The following is a 25,205-nucleotide window of genomic DNA, read 5'->3' as shown; positions in this document are numbered from 1 at the left end:
TGGTGCAGACCCTACCCCTTCACACTTTAGACTTTCTAAGTGGTGGGCTTTCCCACTTCTCCCCCAAAAAAGTCATTGCATGGTAGACCAGCTACTGGAGATGAACCCCTTGTAACTTTGCTAGACTGGTCACTTTCTGACACAGCTCATCCCTGGTCCAGATCTTAAGTTGTTCCAGCTTGCTGTATGACTGCCAGATAGTTTGGGCCCTGATGCCATGTTGATACGGGTGATGAGGCATACAAGGAGGATTTCTATGGATATTTGAACAGTTGATCATCATTTTCTAAAGTTGTTCAATTTGTCTCAGGAATCCCTTCAGTTGCCACTTTCCTAAATTTTCTTAGGAGTCTTCTTAGGAATCTCTTTGCCTCTACTTGATGGGAGCATTTTAGCTAAAGAACAGAAGGGTAAAGAAATAGATTGAGATCATTATTTCCCAAGTCAAAAAAGGAATCACTGATGCTCCCACTTTCAGACATAGAAGAAACTATATACAGTAAATAGGATAGACTCAAAGACCAGTTGTTAGTAATGTCTCTCTATACCAAAAGTGTGTTGGTTTTTTTTTTCTATTGGTGATTACTGACACCAGAGTGGATAGTAAATATAATAATGCTCTGCAGTTCCAAATAAGCCAGTTAAGGGAGGAGGAAGATTAAGTAAAGACTTAAAAGGTAGCACACAGAGATTGCGAGCTTGGTGGAGTAGAGGATTTGGAAGGAGGGAGGTTGAGGTACTTGTTATAGAAGAGTGTTAATGAAGGCTAACAGTTCTGGTTCTATCTCACTGTTCACTGGGCTAAGTTATCATCTGTTATCACTGCCCTGTGAAATAATAATTAGCAGATTAATCACTGTTCATAGCTTTTCACTGCTCTTTTTTCTTAACGATGCAGAAGCTTTACCATGGCAGCTACCCCAGGGAAATTAGTTTCTGGCCTCTCGGAGGGGTGGCCAGAACAATGCCACCATAAGAAAGATAACCAAAAATAATTGATTGAATTTAATATTTAGGTTATATCTTCATGATATATTTCCACAAGGACATTGGCCATTCAAAGTTTGCTATAAGCAGTTATCATTTCTGTTTTGTCACGTGGTAAGCAGGTAGTTTAGCTGATCAAATTGAATGAGATAACATATTAAAAGTTCTTAGCAAGCCTAATATATTAGCAATTAATGTTATTAATAATCATAATAATTAGATTAGGGACTCTTCAAAATCAAGAGCTGGATCTTATTTCATGTTTGTAGCCCCAGCACCCAGTATAATCAATATCACTTAGTAAATGTTTGTTGAATTGAATGAAAGTGTTATGTGCAATCAGAAGGAGGTTAGCTGGCTTTAGCCTTCCCTGTCTCCAAAGATTTCTCATCACTGTTCTATATTAATAGGGGAAAACCATAATGTGAATTATTCAGAATGAGATCATCTAAAAAGTTTTTGTTTGTCATTGGGGTATTCTGAATGATGATGTGGAGAGCAGAGGTCTCCTGAAATTAGCTTTGATTTATCGAGATTTGAATTGCTTGGGCATATGGCAGCAGGGCAGTGCAGGAGACCAGTAGCTTTGTAAGGGTTTGTGGCAAGCCGAGAAAGGATTATAGATTTTCTGTAGAAAATTCACAGAACAAATATTAATGCCTGACATTTACATAGCAGCATTGTGAGGGTTGCTAAGTGTTTAACATATATCATCTAATTGGATCTACACATCAACCTTTTAAATTAGTTTTAAATGTTTTAACTTAATTTTATTTATATATTTAACTATTTTGATTATTTAAAACTACAGAAATCTCACTTTGTAGTTAAGGAGACTGAGTCCTGGTAAAATTAAGTAATTTGCTCAAGACCTTATTGCTAAGTGGCAAAAAGAGAATTTAAACCAATGTCTGCTGACCCCAGATTCAATGTTGTTTCCACAATGGCATGATATTGGAATGTTGACTTGTGTACATGTAAGTGTGTGTGTGTGTGTGTGTGTATGTGCATGCATATACCTACAGATGCATCATATATGACTGTGCATACGTGTGTATGGTGGCAAATAGTGTATGCATATGTGTATTGTATATATATATATATGCATATGTATATGTGCATGCATAGGTACACATGGTGCATATATATTTTGGATATTTAAATCTAGGTTTAGGTGTGTGTATGTGATAGCCTGAGGATCTTGAATCGTAACCAGTTCTGGTAACAGGAAGAAGTAAATGAATAGTCTTCCTACCAGTCTGAGATGCCCTTTGAAATTCAGATACCTGGAGTATGGTGGAATTGGCCATCTGTGGCTCTTATAACAGGCATTTTACCCCATCCAGCCAAATGATAACCTGAATGTTTACAAGAGGTCAGAGTTGAGCCTTTTATTCACAAGGTCTCAATAAAGGACCTCTCTCGAGGTGGTGGAGAAAATACCAATTTGTGACATTTGTAGAGTTGGTTTTTTTTAAGCCCCTAGAAAGTGAAAACCCTTGTGTCTTAGTGCAGATGCATTTTTTTAAAATATTGCTTTATTCATAAGCATACATACATCCTAGACCTGAGGACGGAAGTGGGGCATGTGAATTCATTGGAGTCATGTTTGCTGATACTTATGTTAACAAGGAGCATTCCTGTCCCCAGGAAGAGATAGTATGCCTCCCTCCATTTGTCTAGAATGTGTGAATTATGCTGTCTTTGTTTTCTAGAGGTCTACCCTAGGCAAGAGCATTCTGGGACCAAGTGAGGCTAGATTCAGGCCACAAATCATCAGTTCTCAGTTGTAGAAATAGGAAGGGCCTTTAATTATTTGATTTTCAGACACCTGCCTACCCACCTGCCCTGCTTAATCCATCAAATTGACAAGCATCTATTGTGTGCCGGGCAAGGTGCTAGGAGGTGGTGATACAGAGATAAAAAGGCTAATCGACCAGCTTCCAAGGAGCTTTTAAAATGGTTGCACTTGTTATTTCAGGAAGCTAGGTGGCGCTGCAGTGGATAGAGTGCAGAGCCTGCAGAGTCAGGAAGACTCATCTTCATGAGTTCAAATCTAGCCTCAGACACTTACTAGCTGGGTGACCCTGAACAACAACTGAGTTCTGTATATGTGTATATACACAAATACAATAAATACAAGGTAGTTAATAATGGCCAACATTTACATCACATTTGAGGTTTGCAAAGCACTCTATGTTTTTATCCCATTTAATCTTCACAATGCACCTGTGAGACAGATGATATTATCCCCATTTCACAGATGAGAAAACTGAGTGAGAGGTTAAATGGTTGTCCAGAGTCCTATGGGTAGTGCTGGTGTGAGGCAGAAGTTCCAAACTCCAAATATCAGTGCTAGATCTGCTGTTCCATGTAACTCCCCTTATTACGAGGCCGTTTGGGAGAGAGCTGTTAGTCAAAGTTTTCAGCAAAGAAAGAATGCAAGTTTGTTGGTGGAAGTGTTCCTTTATGTATTAGTTATGTCCAATTCTTTGTGACCCCATTTGTGGTTTTCTTGGCAAAAGATACTGGAATGGTTTGCCATTTCCTTCTCCGGCTCATTTTACAGATAAGGAAACTGAGGCAAACAGGGTTAAGATGACATTCTTTGGGTGCAATAGAAAGAGCACTCGATTTGAAATTAGGACCTGGGTCTGAAACTTGCTTCTGCTTCTGCCTACCTGTATGACCTTGGCCAAGACATTTCAGGACCCTGGATTTCAGTTTCCTTAACTGAAAGATCAGAAGGATAGACTTGAAAGAAGGTCACTTGTAGTTCTAAGTCTCTACTCTAAGGGGATATGGAGAAGGGCAAGGTAGGGGAATCGCTATGTAACCTAGGGGCTGTAATTTTGGAATCACATGATGGAGGGACCTCAGAGGGAATCTAGTCTAAAACCCTCATTTTCTTTTTCAGATAAGGAGTTGAGACCCAGAAATGTTCGATGACTTGTGTGCCTGCAGGGCTTTTACGCATGAAACAGAGCCAGAATTCTAACCCAGAGCCTCTGACTCCACCTCCCTCTCTCTTTTGCAATTCTGAGCTCACTCTTCAGATTCCTGGGGACTTTTTTTTTAAAGACAGGCTGAAGCTGTTAACTAACAGATAATTCCCTTAACCAAAAGGAAATGTATATCCTAACTGAAATGAACAGTTTAATCTTTTGAATGAAGAATAGACCTTAAAAGGGAAGTGGGGTAAGGAGTCATGGGAAGGAGAGAAAGATTCACTAATGTGACTTGAAATTACAGTATGTGAACCTAGCAAGTAATGGGATCATTTTCTTCAATTTATCCAAATTCAGTTGGCTTGGCTTTAAAGAACTTTCGAGCTTCTCCTACAAGAGTTATTCTTCCCCTTCTCTTTAAAGAAATATCACATTGTCAGTTATTTTCTTCCTTCATCTTTTTTGTTTCTTTTTTTTTAACACAGAATTTACTTAAACTGCTTACCCCTGGCACACATGGAGGGAATGGGCCAGCCAGATTTCCTTGGCTTCTCTCTTACCCCTGACCCACTTTTCCCAGCATTTGTGTGAGAATCCAGCAGCACATTTGGGGAGCCAGGGCCTGGAGGAAACTTGTTCCGACCTAGCCACTTGCATTCTCCTTGCAGAAACAGCTCTGTTGCAACCCCCTCGATGAGCTTTTTATTTCCAATTTTGATCTGAAGTGTGACGGAAACATTGTTTAGGTATTAGCTGTGATCTCCACCCCCCAAAAACAATTGTTTCAGAGGTAAACCAACTTAAATTGGAATCTGGGTATCTAAGAGAAGAGATCGAGGGGCTGGTGTTGCAAGATGGGGTGACATTTATCCTCTCAGCTACTAATGAAGATCATTTGCAGAGTTCTTGGTTTTGCAAAGGGATGAGGGACAGAAACACAGGCAGAAGTCCATTATCCATTCTCTCTGCTCAGAATTGCTTTGTTAAATGAATATTATTGAAATATCCACCTAGGGAACCAGTGTGCACTTTTAATAAAACAAAACAACAAAAACCAGCTTGGTACTGGAGATCTGTGTGGTGTTGTATAGCTTGGCTTCTCCATGACACAGCTCTCCAAGGTGGCCCATTTCTGCTTGTCATCCCTCCTCTGGGGTCGCCATTGATTGCCTTTCCTTGTGGCAGGTAGATTAACTGAGAGGCAAGGAGGTTCCAAGTCTCTTAAAATACAGGCTAGGGAAACCAGGAAATAAAGACCCAATGTTGCTATTTGTCCCTCAGTTAATATAGGCTTCTATAAAATCTTCCCCACGTTTCAGTGCATGGCATGGCATGCCAGAGATGAGAGTTTGGGGCCTTCCATGTCTGAGCATTTTGAATCCTCCTCCTCTTCTCCTTCTACCTTTCAGCTTCGACTCCCATTAGAAGTCAAACCAGCAGAGCGAGGGCCTTGGGATGTGGGAGGGACCAAGGTCTGACCCTTCCCTCGGCTTGGCTTCCTTCTGAAACAGCCTGGATTGTCTTCCTGTGCCTCCCATAGGCGTCCTCATTGGGCCTCAAAGACATTGACTCTTTTGTAAGGAGGCACCCTAGTGTGGCTGAAAGAAAGCCTGGATATTGGAGATTTAGGGTTGGAACATGGTTTGTTTCATCCCTCTATTTCACAGATGTATGAGTCAAAGGTGGCATTTGGACCCAGCATCAATGTTCTTTCAGCTTACTGAGGAGCTGTGTGCCAGGCACTGTGTTAAGGAGCTCCGCCCTTACCCTCAAAAAGCTTACAGTCAATCAGGAGAAACATATATGCTCATATGGATAAAAACAAGTTATGCAAAAGGAAGGAGCTGGGTTTAAATGCTGTCTTTGCCTCTTGCTGCCTGTATCACCTTGAGCAAATCACTCAGTCTCCTGGTGTCTTATTTTATTCATCTGTTAAATAAGGGGGCTGGACGAGCTGGCTTTTGAGGCCCCTTTCAGATCTAGATCTCGGATACCATTTTTTTAAATTATAAGGTAATTTCAGGGGTGGGAGGCACTTATGGCTGGGTACTGGCTAGGAATCAGGAAAAGCCTTCAACTTTGGAATCTGTAAGAGCTGTCATTAATACAGTAACCATTCATGATGCCAGAGGACTGGTGGTGAACCATACTGTCAGTTACAGAAAGGTGATGGACTTAGGCTATGGAATGCAACATATACATATGCATACATACATATATATGTGTGTATGTTTGTATACAAACATTGAGGGAATTTGTTTTGCTTGATTGCATAGACTTTTTACTGAAAATTGTTTCTTTTCTTTCCCTTTTCCCAATGGGATGGGGGTTGGGAGGGAGAGAAAATACATTTCTGTTCATTATTTTAATAGAGTAGGGTTGCTACAGCTGTGAATTGTTTCATGCACTTTCAAATGACATTGTCATATTGTTAGTTTTACTTCACTGTTTCCCTTTGTTAGAAGAGACTTCTTACCAAGTGGGAGCAATCTGTAAATGTTTGTGATGTAAAAACGAAACACAGCAACAAAACATTTTTAAAATAAAATTTTAAAGCTTCGTGTGGGATATGGTGCTTAGGCTGAGCCTTGAAGGATGCTAAGGGGGATAAGTGATGAAGGACTGCATTGCAGGCATGAGGTATAGCCTGTGCAAAGACACAGAGATGAGAGGTAGAATACTGTGTGTGGTTGCAGGGATCGGGGAGAGGGGAACAGCTCTAGCCTCAAAAGTTAGGAGACCTCTCATTAACATGGTGACTTTGGCCAAGTCACCTCACATATTTTTACCTCAATTTCCTCGTCTAGAAAATGGAGGTAATAATAATTATAATTACAGTAACAACAATTGAGCTGCATATAGTACTTTAAGGTGTGTCAAGTGATGTGATTTGGTGTTGCTGGGAACTCTGGAATGTCAAGGTACAGAGTGGCATCCACCTGGAAAGAACTGACACACTCAAACCTTCTTCCAATCAAAGTGGCGAGGTTAATTCCAATGCCAATAGGAGTGGGCAAGACTCTTAGGGAATCTGCAACTTAGTGGGGGTGAGACTGATCCTTATATACAAAAAGGACAACCGAAGGCTCTGGGTGGGATTGAGGTAGTGGTAAGTAATCTGAGGTGGACCTCAGCTCTTGGTTAAGCCCTTGCAAATGGGAGGGCTGGCTGGAAGTTCATTTACTTTCGGGGCTGGGAAGAGATTTAGAGAAAAGAAATTGCAATAGTGTAACAGTGAAATGAATATTAAATAGTCCGGGCTGGGCCAAAAGCAACAGTGAAGAACTTTCAAGTAAGATAATTAAGTGATCTAGGTGTGCTGGGGTGGGCCCGATGCCTTAGGCTGAGATGCCAGTGATCTGGGCTACTGAAATGTATGGGAAAATTCAGGGACTGGGTTGCTTTCAAAGACATGGTCTTTTCCTTTTAGGGGTCCAGGTCCCATCACCCCATCATCAAGTGCTATACATATATTCTTATTTCATCCTTATGACAACCCTAGGAAGTAGGTGTTATTATAAGTCCCATTTTACCAATGAGGAAACTGAGGCAGATGGTTAAATGACTTACCCACTGTCACACAACTAATATGATAGAGGCAGAATTTAAACCTAGCTCCTTTCTCTGTCTAGATCTTATATTTCTACCTCCATAGGTATATATGTTGTTTCCCCAATAGTAATAGCTGACCTAATAATAGCTCTTCAAGGTATACATAACTCTTTCCCCCCAGTGTCTCACTTGAGCCTCACAAACAGCCCTATGGTGGCACTGATACAGGTGTGATTATCCCCATTTTACACATGATGAGGCTAAGATTCTGGGAGGCTTAAATGACTAACCCACAGTTATCCAGGTAATAAGAATTAGAGTGAGATTTGAACCCGGATCTTCCTGCACGATACCTGCCCTACCTACCTTGCTAGATTTTTGTGAGGACTGGGTATACAAACAGTCCTTTGGAAACTGCTAGGCTATCTGATGCCAGATGTCATTATTTATTACTGTGCTTTTCCAAATCAAAATTCCCATCCCCCTCCCCTTTCTCCACACTTCCCCCACCAGCATATGACTCTCTCTGTGCCCGGGGAGAAATGCTGTCAAATCAGCAGCTCCTTCTTAAGGAGCACAAATTCCTTGCAAACTGGGTGAGGCCCCAGAGCCTTACTCTCTTCTCTCTAAATTTCTTCCCAGCTCTGAGAGGAAATGAACTTCCAGCCAGCCCTTCCATTTGCAAGGGATTAACCAAGATCTTAACCAAAGGCTCTCAGTGACCATGTTCTGTACTCATGATGGCCAACTCATGATGTCTGAAGTGCCCTTGGTGAAGGAAAAGTCGCCCTAGGAGAGACATCCTTAACATTTTCTGTCATGGACTCCTTTGGCTATCTGGTGAAAACTATGGACTCCTCAGAATAATGCCTAAAAGACATAGGAATACCAAAATATTTTCCAAAAAGTTCATGGATCCCAGGTTAAGAAACCCTGGTGTAGGATGACTTCACCTAAACAAAGTCCAAGTTTGACTGTGAACTCAGTGCTTAGTGCCCACTTTTCACTCTGACTTTTGGAGGTGAGTACAGGATCAGCAAAAAAAAAAAAAACACCAAAAAAACTGAAGGTCAAAAAGAAGGATTCAAGTGGGCAAGGATAGCTTATCAGCAGTTGTCCACAGACTTGTTTATTTCCTCATAGACATTAGAGAGCAAAATATGTTTGGGCAAAAAGAAATCATACACAGGACTTTTCACGGCTGGAGCCAAATGGATTTTTGTAGTGCCAGGAAGTACACTGAATATTTCCCCTCACTGGTTTCTTTCTTTTCTATTTATTTTGGGCCATACAGTAGTTTTATTATGGAGAAGGATGGAGGGAAAACATATTCACCATTTCCGAATTCAGCCAGAAACAGATCGGGAATTCAGGAGAGCTATTTTTTGCCTTCTCTCTCCAATCCGTCTGCTTCCTTCTGTACTCTGGTTAAGATTGCCAAGGGGGAAAGGGGACCATTCTTGGACAGTGCTAGAGGAATGTATTTTTCTTCCTGGATTATCAAGCCGTTCTAGAGAACGGATTCATCAACAAACATTGATTATCATCAGTTTTTCTTCTAGCCTCACATTAAGAGGAAGTACTCAGTAGATTTTCACTTGGATTGAGAGGGAGAAAATTTCACATCCCCAGCACTGAGTGCGTAGTAAGCACTTAATAAATGTTTGTTGGCTGACTGATTTAGTGTCAAATAGAGGATAAAGATAAAAGAATGTTATGGTAAGAAGGAATCTCATTGGGCATCCAATCAAACTCATAACTGAAAATGAATCTCAACTCTAACACCCCTGACAAAATGGTAATCCAGTCTTTTTGTGAAGACCTAACTTAATGGGGAGCCCCCCACTCTTCCCTGAAGCAGTCCATGCCACTTTCCAGTTGCTTCAGGCTAGTAAAATGAACATGTAAATAAATGAGGGAGTAATCAGACTGGCTTGTGACATGGCTAGAGGTCATGGTGAAATGGAAAATGCCCTTGATTGAGAATCAGGAGTCATGGATTCGAATTCTGTTCTCGTTCACTATCTGGCTGGATGGATTACTTTTGATGTATCATCGCTTGTCTAGGTTTCTCATTTTCTTCATCTGTGAAATGAGAGGTTTGAACTAACTGATCTCCAAAGCTTTTTTTCCATCTATCATTCTGTGATTCTCTCTGTAGTCTAGAATGGCAGTGATCCAATGATCATTAGATGGCCTTGGGATGAAAGTCGATCTGAACAATGAATCCTCTAAACAGTTTTGAAATTGGCCCATAGACATTGATTTCTATTTGATGGCCAGGCCAATACTGACTCACAAAATCTCATAATTTAGGCCTGGATTGTGGTTCGATTTTCATGAGCTTAATAATAATGATTAGTAATTTTTTTTTGTCTGGACCTCTGATTTTCCCGATATAAGGAACTCATCTCCATTGATGCAGATGGGCTCCTCACCCAACTCTTAGAAAATTGCTTGTGGTCCTAAAAGGTTGTTAATCAGTCAGTTAGTCAACGATGATTGCTGATTCATTTATTAAATACTCACTATGTGTTGGGTATCGTGCTAAGCACTGAAGATACAGGACAAAAGAGGAAACAGTCCTTGCTTACAAGGGGCTTATAGAGCAAGGAAGGAAGTAAGGAAGGGAGGGAGAGAGGGAGGGAAGGAAGACAGGAAAGAAGGAAGGAGTGAGAGTAGGAGGAAAGATGGATTGTGCTACATACTGTCCTAAGCACTTTAAAAATATTGTCATATTTGTTAAGAAAAGTAAATAGAGGGGCAGCTAGGTGGTGCAGTAGATAGAGCACCAGCCCTGAAGTCAGGAGGACCTGAGCTCAAATCCAGCCTCAGACCAAACACTTGACACTTACCAGCTGTGTGACCCTGGGCAAGTCACTTAACCCCAATTGCCTAAAACAAACAAACAAACAAATAAATAAATAAAAATAAATAAGATAAGTAAATAAAGATTAAAAACAAAATAAATACATGGCAGGGAGGGATTGTGTCAGAAGCATAATTTGATCATAGAGATTCCTAATTCCATAGCTAATGATCTGTATACCACACTATACAGTAATAATAATAATGATGATGATAATAATAATAAAACCATTATAAAGCATGTTGAGGTGTTCAAAGTACTTTATAGTCATGATCTCATTCTCCTGCACACTCGCCTGCATTTTAAAATGAAAAAAAAAAAGCTATTGCAAAGTCCAGACCGTTTGATTTGGGGCATATCAGGCCTGGGGGAGAGTTTGCAAAAGCACAGCCCATCCAGCCATACATAGGCCTTGGCCCTGGGCACAAGGATTTGGCTGAGCTTCCTAAGCCCCCAAGAGCCCCTAGGGAGGACTTTGGATTACTGAGCTGAGCGCACACACATAGACACTCACACTCACAGACACACAAAATCAAGCTGTAATTGTACCGTCCTTATTATTCCAGCATGAATAATGAATCACTCAATATGAATGATTGTTCCTAATGTGATATAAACATAACAGGAATTGTGAAGTTGATGAACTGATGTGGAACCAAAGGCCCTTTGGCAGGTAACTGGCCTGAGAGGCACAGGGCATTCACCACCCCCACACCCCCAGGGTCCAGAGGGGACAGGATTCATTCACTTGTTGTACTACCCAAGAGGAACAGAATAGGAGCCCTCCCTTCCAAAGGGAGGGAAAAAGGGTTTGATGTATGGTCTTAAATCATAGCATCCTAGACTTAGAATTGGAAGGGACCTTAGAGGACATCAAGGTCGACCTCTGCATTTAAAGCCGAGGAAACTGAGGCTCAGAGAGACGTGAAGCAATGTGCCAGTGACAGCAAGGAGGTGTCTGAGCCAGATTTGAAACCGGGTTTTCCTGACTACGTGCTGTAGTATATGGAGACTTGTCCCTAGAGCCAGCAAGCCCTGAGGTAAAGGCGCTTGTGGCTATGTGACCCTGAACACATATGTCACTGCCCTTCCTAGTGGCACAGGCAACCCTGTGAGATTTTAAGTTGCAGAGAAGGTGGGAACCTATTGGAAGAAAAGAGGGAGTTTTTCTCCTCTGTCATTGTCCTACATCCCCAGCCTTCCTCATTCCAAATCCAGTTTCCTGCCTGCCACACCACATAGAAGCAGATGATTGGCCGGTGGTCAGCTTCTATTCCGAAATTAATTTATGACTTGGGGGCTCTGTGTGTGTGTGAGTTTGTGTGTGTGTGAGTGTGTTAACTCAAGTGTTGTTAATCCCTGTACTGTATTAATGAGTTAGAAGAACTCCTTGGCAAATGCCCCTGGGGATATATCAGGAGAAGCCACTTCTCCAAACTCAGCAATTCTGGAATAAGAAGTTTGTTTATGTACTACCATGTTTCTCTATTAAGACAATGCACACACACATTCATTTATATATATAAAAATATATGTGAAAAAATCAAGATAACTTTCTTTTATTTTTTTAGCTGGTTATTTCAAAGCTAAGAGGTCACTTGCCACTCACAATGTTGCTTCTTGAGTGCATAAAGGTTTTTTTCCTGGCTTTTCACCTAACATTCAAAATAATTGACCACATACAAAAGAAGCTCAGAGCTTTGTTAGGATCCAGCCAATTCAATTGCTTTGATCTCCCTGACTTTCCCCTTCTCAGCTCCTACCAGATACCTTGTTTTCCTGGAGTCCTGGGTGATGGCAAAGGTGTCTTGAAAAGTGAATTTTCCATGATGTCATCAGGACAGGATCTTTCCCAGCCTCCTATAGATCCCGCATACATTCGGTTGTGATCCCTTTCTTTTTATCCTGCTGTTTTCCATGCTCTGGCATAAAGGAGCATGCCCACCGCCACAGTTTTTGTGAAGTTTCTAAGAACTTATATTCTTTCATCTGACAACCTTAGGTTGTTGGTGCCTTTCCAGATGGGTGTCAGACAAATGTTGAGAGCCCGAGAATATCTGTAAAAATCACAAACACGAGCATTCCCAGAAGTTCATTCTACTTAATACCTTAATAATTATTTCTAATTGCACGCTTGGGAGCCCGAGCCAGAGCAAGATTCTCTAGCAGCCCTCAGCCTCTTGGGGTGCTTCCTTGCAACAGCGGGGAAGGCCTGGAGGGCTTTGGGTGTAGGTGGAGGCTGAGATACCCGAGGAGTGTTTGAATGCCAAGGAGCAGCTTGAATCTCCAGTGCAGAAACAGGTGCTGACATATCCCCTTGGCCAGGGCCACATGCTAGCATGCTGGAGTCTACCTGAGAAAATGGTAAAAGTCCAACCTTCGGGAATTCTGCTGAGAAAGCCCTCCCATGTGCCTGCCTTCCCCAGCATGGATACCCAGCTCCCTTTTGCCAGGAAGGGGCATTAGATTTACCTCCCCCCTGGGCAAGGAGGAAGCGTCTTTGCTTTTTGCTGAGTGACAGATACGTTCCCCAGGGCTCAGTTCATACCTGGTCAGGTGCTGATTTGTTCCAGGGACTTTCTGGCTGGCATGGTCAGTCCCCACATCCCAGTCTTGTGGAGTAGTCAGGAAAGTGACCACTGTGGCTGTCTGTTTTCTGACCCCCAGGTTCACCAGTATTACAGCTGTCTACCAGAAGAGAAGGTGCCCTACGTCAATAGTCCGGGAGAAAAGCTGAGAATCAAGCAGCTTTTGCATCAGCTGCCTCCACACGACAATGAGGTGAGGAGTCACAGGCCGTTCCAGAAAGCTGCTCTTTCCTATCTTTGGAAGTGTAATTACATTGAGGGGGTAATCCCTGTGCTACCACTTGAGGCTGCTTCAAAGAGAAAACTGGGACTCTTATTTCTGTTTTGTCCATATGCGCCAAAGTCCACTCGCTTAGATTCCTGGGGGGCTGTGAGGGAGGTATCTAAGCCAGGGGTTCAGATTGGAGGGTATTGTCCCATGTGGCCTCTCGCAGCAGATTGACTAATGACCCAGAGCATGCGTGGAATGAAGTCAATGGCTCGTGTCTGTACTTGCTCAATCTAAGAAGAAAAATCTGTCCATTTGGTGACTGCAGATGTTGGAGCTGGTTAGAATCCTTCCTGCTGGTTCTGGCCTAGCAAATGCACTGGGGCTCCTAGTAATTTTCAACACCATTACCTGTGCATTGGGTGTGTAGCTCTTTCCTGGGATGATTTGTAATGCTCGACACTATAGTAATAGCCTATCGTAGTTAGCATTTATCTAACGCTTCAAGGCTTATTATAAAGTGCTTTCTACCTGTTGTCTCATTGGACATAAGGAGGAAGGGTGCTGTTATTTTCCCCATTTTATGAATGAGAAAACTGAAGTGAGACAGGGTATGTGACTTGCCTACTGTCCCACGACTAGCGTATCTGGGGGTTTTTGTCACTATGGAATCCATATCTTTTAGTTTGGTGAAAATTTGGAAAAGAGGTTGCTTCTTATTAACACGCAAAAGTCAGGGTCAGGGACATTCCTGATGCTTGAAATCATCTGCCAGTGTGAATTTTGAAATGTCCTTTTAAAGACACCTCATGCCCCAGGCAACTGGATTTACAAACTGGAAATGAATTTTTTTTTTAATGCTGGGGGAGGGAAAGGGAGATAATCCCATAAAAAGAAGCTATTTTCTACACCCTGACATTAACAGGGCTCATATAAAAGGCCTAGCTTAAGATCTAATGAAAGAAAGAAGTCTCTTTATGAGATAAGTGCCATCAATCTGACACTTATGCCCAGGTTGGGCCCCCAAAGGCCAAATCCTTGAACATTTCTAAATCTTGGCTTGCCGTATTTGAAAAAAAAAAAAGGAGAGAGGGGTGATTTTCAGACCCTAAGTAAGATCCTGAGATGGGAGCTGTCCTGGACCTGGACATTTGGGCCTTCTCCTGACACTACCCCTCAGTGGTCTCTGTTGTCATTTAATCCAGACCTGTTTTCATCCAAATAAGCTTTCCTTTTCCCCTTTAAAATTGAGAAACAAACTTGTAACATAAAGCCTAGTGGGCCAATTCAGGAATGAATATGCAGGATTTTGCAAGTTCAGAGAGTATACCTTCTTTTAAAAGTTTTTCCATGAACCCTAAATGCCTGTTGTGGGGCTACTCACAGTCTCCTTTGAGCACAGTACACAGGTACTTCCTCTCTTTATTCATCAGAGGGTCTGTCTTTTCTGCTTCTGTATGGGGAACTATGGTTTGTGGGCTTTTTTTAAATGAAAAGTGATACTGTCAAATTGCCTTTTCATGTTAGTGACAATTTAATACGTGCAAATCAGTGGGCAAATGAAGCCCATTCAGCATGCTCATTTTAGAACAACAGATAATTGGTAAGGTAAGTACGCCAACCATCCGCTTCTTCCCTCAGATCAGAAAACCTGATTGTAGACAGAAGCCACGTACTGTGGCTTGACAGAAACAACCCTGGACCTAGGTAGACCCAGCAGGACTGGGGTCTGACTTTGGTCCTGGCACCCACCAGCAAAGTGGCCTTGGAAAAGTCATTTGATCTCTAAAGAGGGTTGGACTAAATGAATCTATGGACCTTTTCAGCGTTAACATTCCATTAAATTCTGTATTTGTCAAAGAAAGAATGCAATTCAAATCATTTAATAGTAGTAATAGCTAACACAGAGTACTACAACATTTGCAGAGTTTCACCTACGTTATCCCATTTCATCTTCACAGCAACCCTGTGAAGTAGGTGCTATTATTATCCCCATTTTACAGATGAGGAAAGTGAACCTATGCCTTATACAGCTATAAAGTGTCTGAGGCAGGATTCAGACTCAAGTGTTCTGACTCCCAAGTTTTCCTTAGCAGTGGATGCCATCCGTCTGACATTGACTCCTAGGTTGGGCTTCCATAGACTGAATGTAGAGGACACGGTTGAGTGTTCCTTAATCTTGGCTTACTATATTTGGGGAAGGGGGAGGGGGTGAAACTGTCTGCTTAGCTGCCTCACCAAAGATAAAGCCAAACAAAAAACCAAGCCTCATCTATTTCCTCTTCTGAACACACGCCCCTAAGTAAATAGACGTGCATGTACACGTCACCAAATGCCTTGGAAGGAATTTCTGAGACCCCACTTCTCCCTCCCCACCACTCCCTTGGCTTCATTTCACTGAAATCATCCCTGAACAAGACAGGAGAGTGTCAGATATGAGAACTGTCAGGCGTAAGAGGGTCAATCAGCAACTCCTCAGGCTAGCTGAGTTGGCATAAGCAATAGTGTTGCAATAGGGAGGCATGTGAGGTTCATGGAAAATCTAGAAACCCTTTCATTGAGCCTCTATTCAGCTCCACTTCCCTTTCAAAAAAAAATACAGTTTGGATTTCAGTTTAATTGTGAAGACTCAAGATTCAATCCAATGAATGTTTTACACAATTAATAAAATTAATACAATTAATAAAAATTAATTAATTAATTAATGAAAAGAAAGATAGCCCTGTCCTCAGGGAGCTCACAGTCTAATGGGGGAAACAACACACAAAAGGAGTCAGGACATTGAAGTGGGGGAGATCAGCCTTGAGAATATCTTGTTCAGTCGAGCTAAACCTGGGCAGAGCAGCAGATGCAGAGAGGAGTGCACCGAGTCCAGTTTCTGCCCTCTATAAAGGAAGGTGTTGGGAGGAGTCTAGTGCTCCACCACGTGGTCCTTCAACCAGAGGGGAGAGGGGGCTGAGGAGGGCAGCTTCAGTCATTGTAAAGTATTACACGTATGACATACACAAAGTGATTTTAACGACTCAAGTTGAATGGTGTTGCTTCCTTAGAAGATGAGGCTTTCCAAGAGAAGACTTGGGGGGCTTTTCACGCATGCATCAGAAGAGGAGTTTGGGGCAGCTCCAGAGTTTCCCAGTTTTTCTGAGTTTCCTAGTTTTCTTTAAATGGCTGCATGTCAAGGGGTCATTAAAATGTGGGCAGCATTGCTTGATCCAACTGTGTTCCTTCTTGTCTAATATTGAAAAGTCCATCCGGGTGGCTTGGAGTCCCAGTCTGGGAGTCTTGATGAGAGCCGTCTCTCTGTGCTCTCTCCGTGTCTCCAGGTTCGATATTGTAATTCCCTGGATGAGGAGGAGAAACGGGAGCTTAAGCTCTTCAGCAACCAAAGGAAACGGGAGAATCTGGGCCGAGGAAACGTCAGGCCGTTTCCTGTCACTATGACAGGCGCCATTTGTGAGCAGGTGAGTTTGTGCAAAAGCCGCACAAGGCCAAACTAGCCACGTCCTGACCACCTCACCCTAGGGCAAAGTGAGGACCTTCAAGTCCCCCAAAGCTCCTTCAAAGACAGAGAAGATAATGACTATCTTAGGACTAGTTTTAAAGGTATAGAAAGATAATTTTGATCCTTGTGTCTCCTAAATGCTAAAGAAGCCTTGTTGGGTTGTCCCAGGGAAACTGGGCCAAAGGGTCTTTTGTTTTCCACCCAATTGGAGGCTGCCCAAGGAGAAGCCGACTTCGAGCTGGGAGAGTTTAGAGAAAGCAGTGTCTACTTGGATGGCAGCCTCCTTGCTACCAGAAATCCTTCATCTGCTGGTCTCCATTTTGTGGGTTTGTTTTCTGCTTTCCCCTGTTTCTCTAAACTAAGGCCTCATCTAGCCAATCAATTAAGTACTGTGTGTGAGAATCTGAGCTGGTGATACAAGGAAAGGTAAAAATAATTTCTAAGGAGCTCCCATCCCAATGGGGGCAAATACCACAAAAGCAGTGTCATACAATGAGCTAAGACAATTCCCAAGGACCCATGATGAAAAAGCCTAGCCATCTCCAGAGAAAGAACTGATTAATTCTGGGTGAAGATCAAAGCAGATTTTTTTCACTTAATATTTCTTGCTTTTCTTGCAACATTACTAATATGGAAATACATTTTACATGATTTCATATGTATAATTGATATCATATTGCTTGCCTTCTCAATGGGTGGGGAAGGGGGAGGGGGAGGGAGAGAATTTGGAACTCAAATTTTTTTGAATGAATGTTAAAAATTTAAAAATTTAAAAAAAAAAGAAGCAATGTCAAAATGTTAGAGAAGAAAGGAGAGGAATCCTACATGAGAGAGTGATCCTGGCTTAGAGTTCTTCTAAGTATTTCTGGGAGGGAAAAGTGGTATGGTAAGAACATGGTGCAAAGAGCAGGATTGAGAGTCAAGAGACCTAAGTTCAAATCTCACCTCTCTACTTGTTAACTTTTTTTTTTTAATATTTCACATGTCATTTAACTTCTCTTTGCCCTAGAATTCCCCTAGGAATGAGGGAGTTGGGCTAAGTTCTTTCCTCTAAGTATTTTCCATCTCCAAATCTTTTATCCTATGGTCCTATGAAACGGGGGTCTCTGGGGTTGAAGTAGTGAAGAGGAAAAGGGATCTTATTTTAGAAGAAGGCCAAAGTCATTTGTACGTCCATGAATCCTTATCCCAGGGAGGAATGTGGTCAGTGCTATGAATTTTTTACATCAGATCCAAAGTTATGTATTCATAACAATCTATTAGAGGCAGCTCAAAATATTGGCTAGAGGGCCAGCCTTGGAGATGGCAAGACCTTGACTCAGTTTCCGTCTCTGACACATAAAGTCATTTTAGTGACTATTGGAAAGACATTTAACCTCTCAGACTCCTGGGCAATTCTTTAAGACTATAAGTTGAGGAAAAATTGATCTATTTTGGCAGAAGGAGTTTCTACACTGAGAGTTCCACTACATGCTTGTAATCACAGGCTGGGCCTCTCCAAAAAAACACCCATAAATATGGGGTGACTAGGTTGCACAGTGGGTAGTGTTCTGGGAGTCAGGAAGACTCATTTTCCTGAGTTCAAATGTGGCTTCACATACTTACTGATTGTGTGACACTGGGCAAGTCATTTAATCCTGTTTGCCTCAGTTTCCTCATTTGTAAAAGTGAGCTGAGAAAGGAAATGTCAAATCTCTCCAGTATCTCTGCCAAGAAAACCTCAAATGGGGTCACCAGGAACCAGCCACAACTGAATAACAACAATAATAACAAAACACTTGTATACGTATCAGTGGAAATGAAGCTAAAATTCTCTGAAGTCTGCTAGTTGTCCTTACTCTGACCAAAAGGAGGTCAGCCTTCTCTAGGGAGAGGATTCCCTGCCCCACCAATCCCATGTCCCCTCAGGACCTCATGGAGGGAGTAGACAGACTTCTCACCCAATGCTCCTCTTCCTCTCTCCTACAGTGTGGAGGCCAGATTAATGGAGGCGACATTGCTGTGTTTGCGTCAAGAGCTGGGCACGGGGTGTGTTGGCACCCCTCCTGCTTCATGTGCACGGTTTGTAATGAGCTCCTGGTGGACCTGATCTATTTCTACCAAGACGGGAAGATGTACTGTGGCAGGCACCATGCTGAATGCCTGAAACCTCGCTGTGCAGCCTGTGATGAGGTAAGCATGGGCCCTTCCAGTCCTGGAACCTTCCTCTGGCTAGCTGTAGCCCAGATTTGTGCCACCAGGTGCCTTGGCCAAAGTCATCCCCATGCCTTTAGCCACCTGGCTACAGGGAGCTTTCAGAGTTAGGAAATCTAGGGGACTCCACTATTTTTTTCTTTTTTTAAACTTATGAGACAAAAAGACACAAGTCCCATCCATCCCAATGGCCAAAATGTTCGTCTGGGAGCATTCTCAACAAAACCCTTTTGGGGCTTTCTTGGCAAGTGTCCTATAGTGGTTTGCCATGTCCTTCAGCTCATTTTACAGATGGAAACTGAGGCCAGTAGGGTTTAGTGACTCGCCCAGGGTCACATCACTTCCCTCCATGCATGCAGGCATTCCTGACAGATAAGCCTGGCTCTATTCCCACCCCGCAGATCATCTTCGCAGACGAATGCACAGAGGCTGAGGGCCGGCACTGGCACATGAAGCATTTCTGCTGTTTCGAGTGTGAAGCGGTACTGGGTGGTCAGCGCTACATCATGAAGGAGGGGAGACCCTATTGCTGCCGCTGCTTCGAGTCCTTGTATGCAGAGTACTGCGATGCCTGTGCCCAGCACATAGGTAAGGCCCCCTACCTGCCCACCCTCCAGAGAGGGGCTCCCTTCAAACCCTGGGCCTCGGCAAGGGCGGCTTGAAAGTGACCTGGGAGAGTGGAAACACTCACATCTCAGCTCCGTCACTCACTGCCTGGGAGAGACGTTAGGGATACAAGTCCTGCTGGTGAAACACTCCCTGTGCTGAAAGAGCGTCTGTTCTAATGGGGGAGAGAACAAGTACATCTGAAGATATGCTCTGTGTGTGTGTACGCGTCAACTGATTGGCCTCTACAATAATAGTTATGTATTCAAATCTTATATATTTTATATATAATATAAATATTGTATATTTAATATAGAAATGTAATACATACTTTAGAGGCCATCTTCAGAAATCTTACACATATGTCCTCTCTCTCAATATGTACTGAGAAAGAGATTGTGTGTGTGTGTATGTGTGTGTGTGTGTGTGTGTGTGTGTGTGTGTGTATATATATACATACATATATATATATACATATATATATATATATACATATATATATATACATATATGTAAAATTTCTGAGGCTGATAAGATCATTGATTTAGAGGTACTAGATAATTTAGAGACACCTATGTATAGGGTCTATAAGGGGTGTGTGTGTGTGTATGTGTGTGTGTGTGTGTGTAAAATTTCTGAGGCTGACAAGATCATTGATTTAGAGGTACTAGATAGAGACACCTACGTATAGGGTCTATAAGGGGTGTGTATGTGTGTATGTATGTGTATATATGTGTGTGTGTGTGTGTGTGTGTATGTATGCATATATATATGTAAAATTTCTGAGGATGATAAGATTATTGATTTAGAGATACTAGATAATTTAGAGATGCCTATATATAGGGTCTGGTCTCTAAGGGGTGTGTGTGTGTGTGTGTGCACGCACGTGTGTGTGTGTGTATGTGTGTGCATGCATGTGTGTGCATGTGTGTATGTGTGTGTGCATGAGAGAGAATGCCTCTAAGGTTCCTTGTAGCTCTATATCAATGGTCCTATTATGCTCAGAAATTAAGCATACATACACACATATGTACTTACACATATATGTATACTTCATATCTGTACTATATGTGTACTATATGTATAATATATTCTATATATTTTTACTTTGTGTGCATACACACATGCACACACACAGTGTAAATATAAAATGAATAAAAACAAATGTGTACAAGGTAGTTAAAGCAGAGGATTGGGCCTGTACGGTCCCCAGGGTCCACTTCACCAGTGACCCTGACCCCCGTGCCTTTGGGAAATGACAGCACAGCCACAGATCTACCCTACGTGTCACAAGTCCTTTAAGCCTTCTTGACAGGCTGGTAGTTGGTCAGAGAAGGGGTCCAGGGCCTCCCCTGACCAGAGGGCAGCATGGTAGCCATTCCACCTGTCCCACAGAGCCCAGGGGAGCCTCCTGCCAGGACTGGGGCGGCCAGGAATGGAGGCCAGCAACAGCACAGTTACTTTGCATTGGTTCTGCAATTCCAGGAAGTCTCTTTAGTATCTGCCAACTTTGTACCTGAAGGAAGTAGATGGAGAGATAGTGTGCCAAGCTGTTCAGGCCCACTTAGGAGTCACTATGATAAGGGAGAGAATTCAGCTGGACAGAGAAAAGGGGGGGTGGATAGGAAGGGCTGTTGTTGTTTTTTTGTTAAATTCCCCGTGTCATCAGAAGGGATTTGTTCATATGGTGACTAATCCTGGGAGCTTTTTTTTTTTCCTGTGGGGGAAGGGATGGGGGGGCCCCTGAGGGTCAGACAATGAAGCTGATAAAGATCAGCAGCCCTGTCTGTGCCCAACTGGGTGCCTGGGGATTGCTTAGTCATTCAGCACTGGCTTTTCAAAGCCCAGGTCTCTCCCCTGGTCTGTGTCTTTCCTCAGCCCTGATGTTCAAGAAGCTTGCCTTAGAGAATACTTGTACTCCAAAGCATCCTCTTGCCACTGTACAAATTGACCTAATTCTACTCTTCCCCCTCCCCAAAAAGAGGAGGGGGAGAAATCCTTGCTCTTCCAAAGCATCATGCCCTACGTGAGAAAAGCGCTAGGAGCCATAGGTTCTCAGGAGTGTGCGTGTGTCTTCCTGGCGGGAGGACTAGAGAAGAGGAGAAGAGAGAATCTTAAGCAGATGGTGGGGATCTTGGATCTGGAGACTCTCCAAGGCCATCTAGGCCAGTGCTTTTATTTTACAGATGAAGATGCTGCTGCCCAGGGAGGGTTATCAAGAGGAGCTGAGTTATGGGATGTCGGAGGGGTGGGGAGGGAGGGCAGGTTCTAATGAAGAGCAGGGATAGGATTCACTTTTCTAGTGAATCTTCTGTTTGTTTCTGGACTCTCTGGTGATCTTCCTAGGCCCCACTTCCCTCATCTGTAAAGTGAGGGGGTTAAAGCAGATGGCCTCTGGTTTTAGATCTATCATCTTTTATGTGAAATGTCTCCTTCTCCCCGCCCCTCTTTCGAGGGGATGAGCCAGATGGCCCCTGAGGCCCTTCCAGATCAAAGTCTATGTACCTAACTCATTTCAGCTCTATAGAAAAAAGATTAGATACATGCTCTGGGCCTCAGTGTCCTCATATATAACCTGAGAGGCCTAGACTTGGTCCAGTTCCAAGATCCTTTCCAGCTCTCAGTCTGGAAACCTGTGATCCAATGTGCCTTTGCCTCTACAAGTCTCAATTTCTTCATCTGTGAAGTGGTAAGAGTAGACTGGCTTGACCTGTAAGTCCACGAACCCAAGAGCTTAGAAAAACACAGAAATTCCTGTAGAGTGATAAGGACTGGGTTCTCTTCAGCGATAGGAATTATCAATGTGGGGCATGTCTTCTGATGATAAGGGCCAGCTCACCCCACCACCACCACCACCAGTGTGTCTGGAGAGGGAGAGTGTGACCATACAGCTGCAGAGGGAGGTCCAGCTGACCCCAGGATGCTGAATTTATTGGGTCCCTTGCTCCCCTCCATCCTCTCAAACACAGTATGACTCTCCCTCCCTCTCTTCCTTTTTCCATAAAAAAAGAGGGGAGGGTCTAAGTTTTATGGGAAAGGTGCAGTTGTCCTTATCAACTGCCTGTAATTTCATTGGATGGCGAGGCTAAAAATACCCTCTGCTGTGAAGAAGATGCAGGCTTTGCTGCAAAAGAGAATTTTCCTTCCCCCAGTAAAAGTGTGGTGCTTTGCAAATTTGTGCTTACACACAGTCCCAGAGCTTTTCAAATGATTCCCCCCTTATCCAGATATCCCATATTTATACAGCAGCTCCCTGCATACTCATACCAGGGACCGGTTGCTAAGGAAACGGTCTTCTTTCCCTGCACCCGGCCGAGTAAACAGTCCTATAAACAGACATCGGGTTGGAGCAGCCGTAGGCACATGCACTCTCAGAAAAATGCTTGCAGGCCTTGTAAAGAAGGCAGATCTGGACGTGGAAGGGACAGGCCCATTTCCAGATGTGTGGGGTTCAGGAGTGGGTCAGCGGAGCATCCCAAGCTGTGGGCGTTTATGCTGCAGCCTGAATTGCTTTTTCAACCCTGCTCTCATATGTTGGCTGCCTCTCACCCTAACCCCCCCCAACATTCCTCTTTTGAGGCCCCCACAAGCCAGAACTGCTCAGGATGGCCATCTTTGTTAGGCCCCAGCTGTCTGTACTGGTCAGCCCAGGAGAGAGAAACCATGGACCTTCTCTCTGGCCTCATAAAAACATGATGGGAACACACTGCACCACAGGAGAGCAGTTGGAAGGGAATCTTCCTCTGTGTCAGAGAGTACTGGGTTTGGCGCCAGAAGACCCGAGTTCAGATCCACCCTCCATCACTTACTAGCAATGTGACCTTGAGTAATTTATTTAACCTCAGTTTCCTCATCTGTAGAATGATGGGATTATACTAGATGGCCTTTACGGTCCCTTGTAGCTCCAAATCACTGATCCTGTTCATTCTCAGAAATCTAATTACAGCTGGGATAGAATCAGAGTTTGGGAACATGGTCTGGGAAAAGATCTGGCCCTGGGGGAGGTGGGGGAAGGGAACCCTGTCCAGAAGTCAAAATAACCTTTCCTCTTACTCCAGAAGAAGCAGCTCTTCTGGCCAAGGAGCTATTCTCAGAACAAATGCTTTGGGTGGTGGGCAGAGTTCATGCAGAGGCTAAAGGGAACCTGGCCATTTTGAGTGCTCCAGAGAGGCCGGGCTGATGCCTTGTGTGAGCTCTGACCAGCACTGGCCTCGGTGTGTCTGCCTCCCTGTGGGTGCCCCAAAATGACAGTTTGCTAAGTGTAAGATATGAGAGAACTAGGAGGATCCTAGCCTTGACACGGCCTGAGTTACTAAGCTTAGGGTGTTCTTGGAGCTACCTCTGGGTGGGTCAGTCTCAAAGCAAGTAACTGGGAAGACCAGGATTTGAATCCAGGTCTTCCAGCTCCAAATTCAGTGTTCTTCCCATAACTTGACACTTGCTCCAGTCTGCAATTATATTTCAAGATTGTAGCTATGTGGTGTCACTAGTGTATAGACCCCAGGTGAGCCTGGAGTCAGGAAGACCTGAATTCAAATCCAGCTGCAGACACTTAGTAGCTGTGGGACCCTGAGCAAGTCACTTGAACTCGTTTGTCTCAGTTGCCTCATCTATAAAATGAAGGTAAAAATAACACCCACCTTACTAGGGTTGTTTAGAGGGTCAATTGAGATAAGGCAAATGAAAGTTAAGTGACTTGACTAGAGTCACATAGCTGGTAAGTGTCAGAGGCTGGATTTGAACTCAGGTCTTCTCCAAGTCCACCAGTCTTTGTATATTGCTCGGTGCCCACATCAATAGCTCCCCACCTCTATAGTGAAGGGAGGGAGGTACATCATTTTCCGCTTAGAACAGCTTTGGGGTCATGGAATGAGCCAGCCAGTTTCAATTTGAATCTTGCCTCTTCCACTTCCTAGCTAGGTGACCTGGCACAAATGACTGTCTCTCTCAGCTGACTCACTTCCCTCATCTGTAAAAATGGGAATCACAATGTTCTTCCACCTCTGACCCTAATTAGCCTCACTGGGTTGCAGTGCGAAGTGCATTGGGAACTCTAAAAACAATGTTGATGTCGTAATTTCAAATAATAATAACTCATGTTTCTACAGTGCTTTAAGAGCTATGTGGCACTTATAAATATGCCAATCCTGTCCCAGGTTCAGGAACTGTGGGAACCATTACCAGTCACTGACCCCCACCTCCTTCATCTACATCCTGATGCCACCCAGCTGAATTAGCTTTAGTCCCTAAGAGAACAAATAGTCTTTCAAACACGGACTTGTTGACCTGTATTGGTAGGGGGAGTTTTCCTTACCTGGGAGTCCCTTTAACCAGTGAAATCACAGGTTCAGTCTTATCCCTTTCCCTAAGAGAATAAGACACAACCTGGGAGAAGGAGAAGTTCTGAGACTGTGTAGGAGGGTAGGGAAGCCTGGATGGGGCATCTTTGTAAGGGACTCTGGGCATTCCAATGATGCTGAGGACAAACAGAACCCCCTAGATTCCCTATTCTGTGATGCTATTCATGTGACCTTGGCCAGATCTTATAATGTCCCTGGCCTCAGTTTCCGTATCTGTTGGTGAATTGCTCCAGGGATGGTAATGCCGGGAGGAAAGAGGACAGCTGGTCAGCAGGCATTGGAAGTGGTGGGATCCTGTGATTCTCCAGGGAAAGGTCTAGAGGAGAGCGTGATTTCAGATTATCTGGTCCCACCAAGGAGCAGGGATGCTGACCCGTGTCTTTTCAGATTCT

At 43.4% G+C, this 25,205-nt stretch overlaps 1 protein-coding gene across 2 annotated transcripts in view; it reads left to right on the top strand.

The window, feature by feature from the left end:
* PRICKLE2 (prickle planar cell polarity protein 2) overlaps positions 1-25,205 on the top strand; it is a 345,204-nt gene that overhangs the window by 275,606 nt on the left and 44,393 nt on the right. For both annotated transcript variants that reach the window (XM_020978307.2, XM_020978309.2), the window contains 4 exons: positions 13,024-13,137; positions 16,476-16,613; positions 18,623-18,826; positions 19,249-19,435. In XM_020978307.2, coding sequence (XP_020833966.1) covers positions 13,024-13,137; positions 16,476-16,613; positions 18,623-18,826; positions 19,249-19,435 — 643 coding nt within the window. The remainder of the gene's footprint in view (positions 1-13,023; positions 13,138-16,475; positions 16,614-18,622; positions 18,827-19,248; positions 19,436-25,205) is intronic.

This window comes from Phascolarctos cinereus, unplaced genomic scaffold, assembly GCF_003287225.1.
Source record: "Phascolarctos cinereus isolate Bilbo 61053 unplaced genomic scaffold, phaCin_HiC Scaffold_4;HRSCAF=312, whole genome shotgun sequence".
In the NCBI taxonomy this organism is placed as follows: Eukaryota; Metazoa; Chordata; class Mammalia; order Diprotodontia; family Phascolarctidae; genus Phascolarctos; species Phascolarctos cinereus.
Note: the sequence above shows the minus strand (reverse complement) of the source record. Positions and strands in the feature narration are given on the sequence as shown.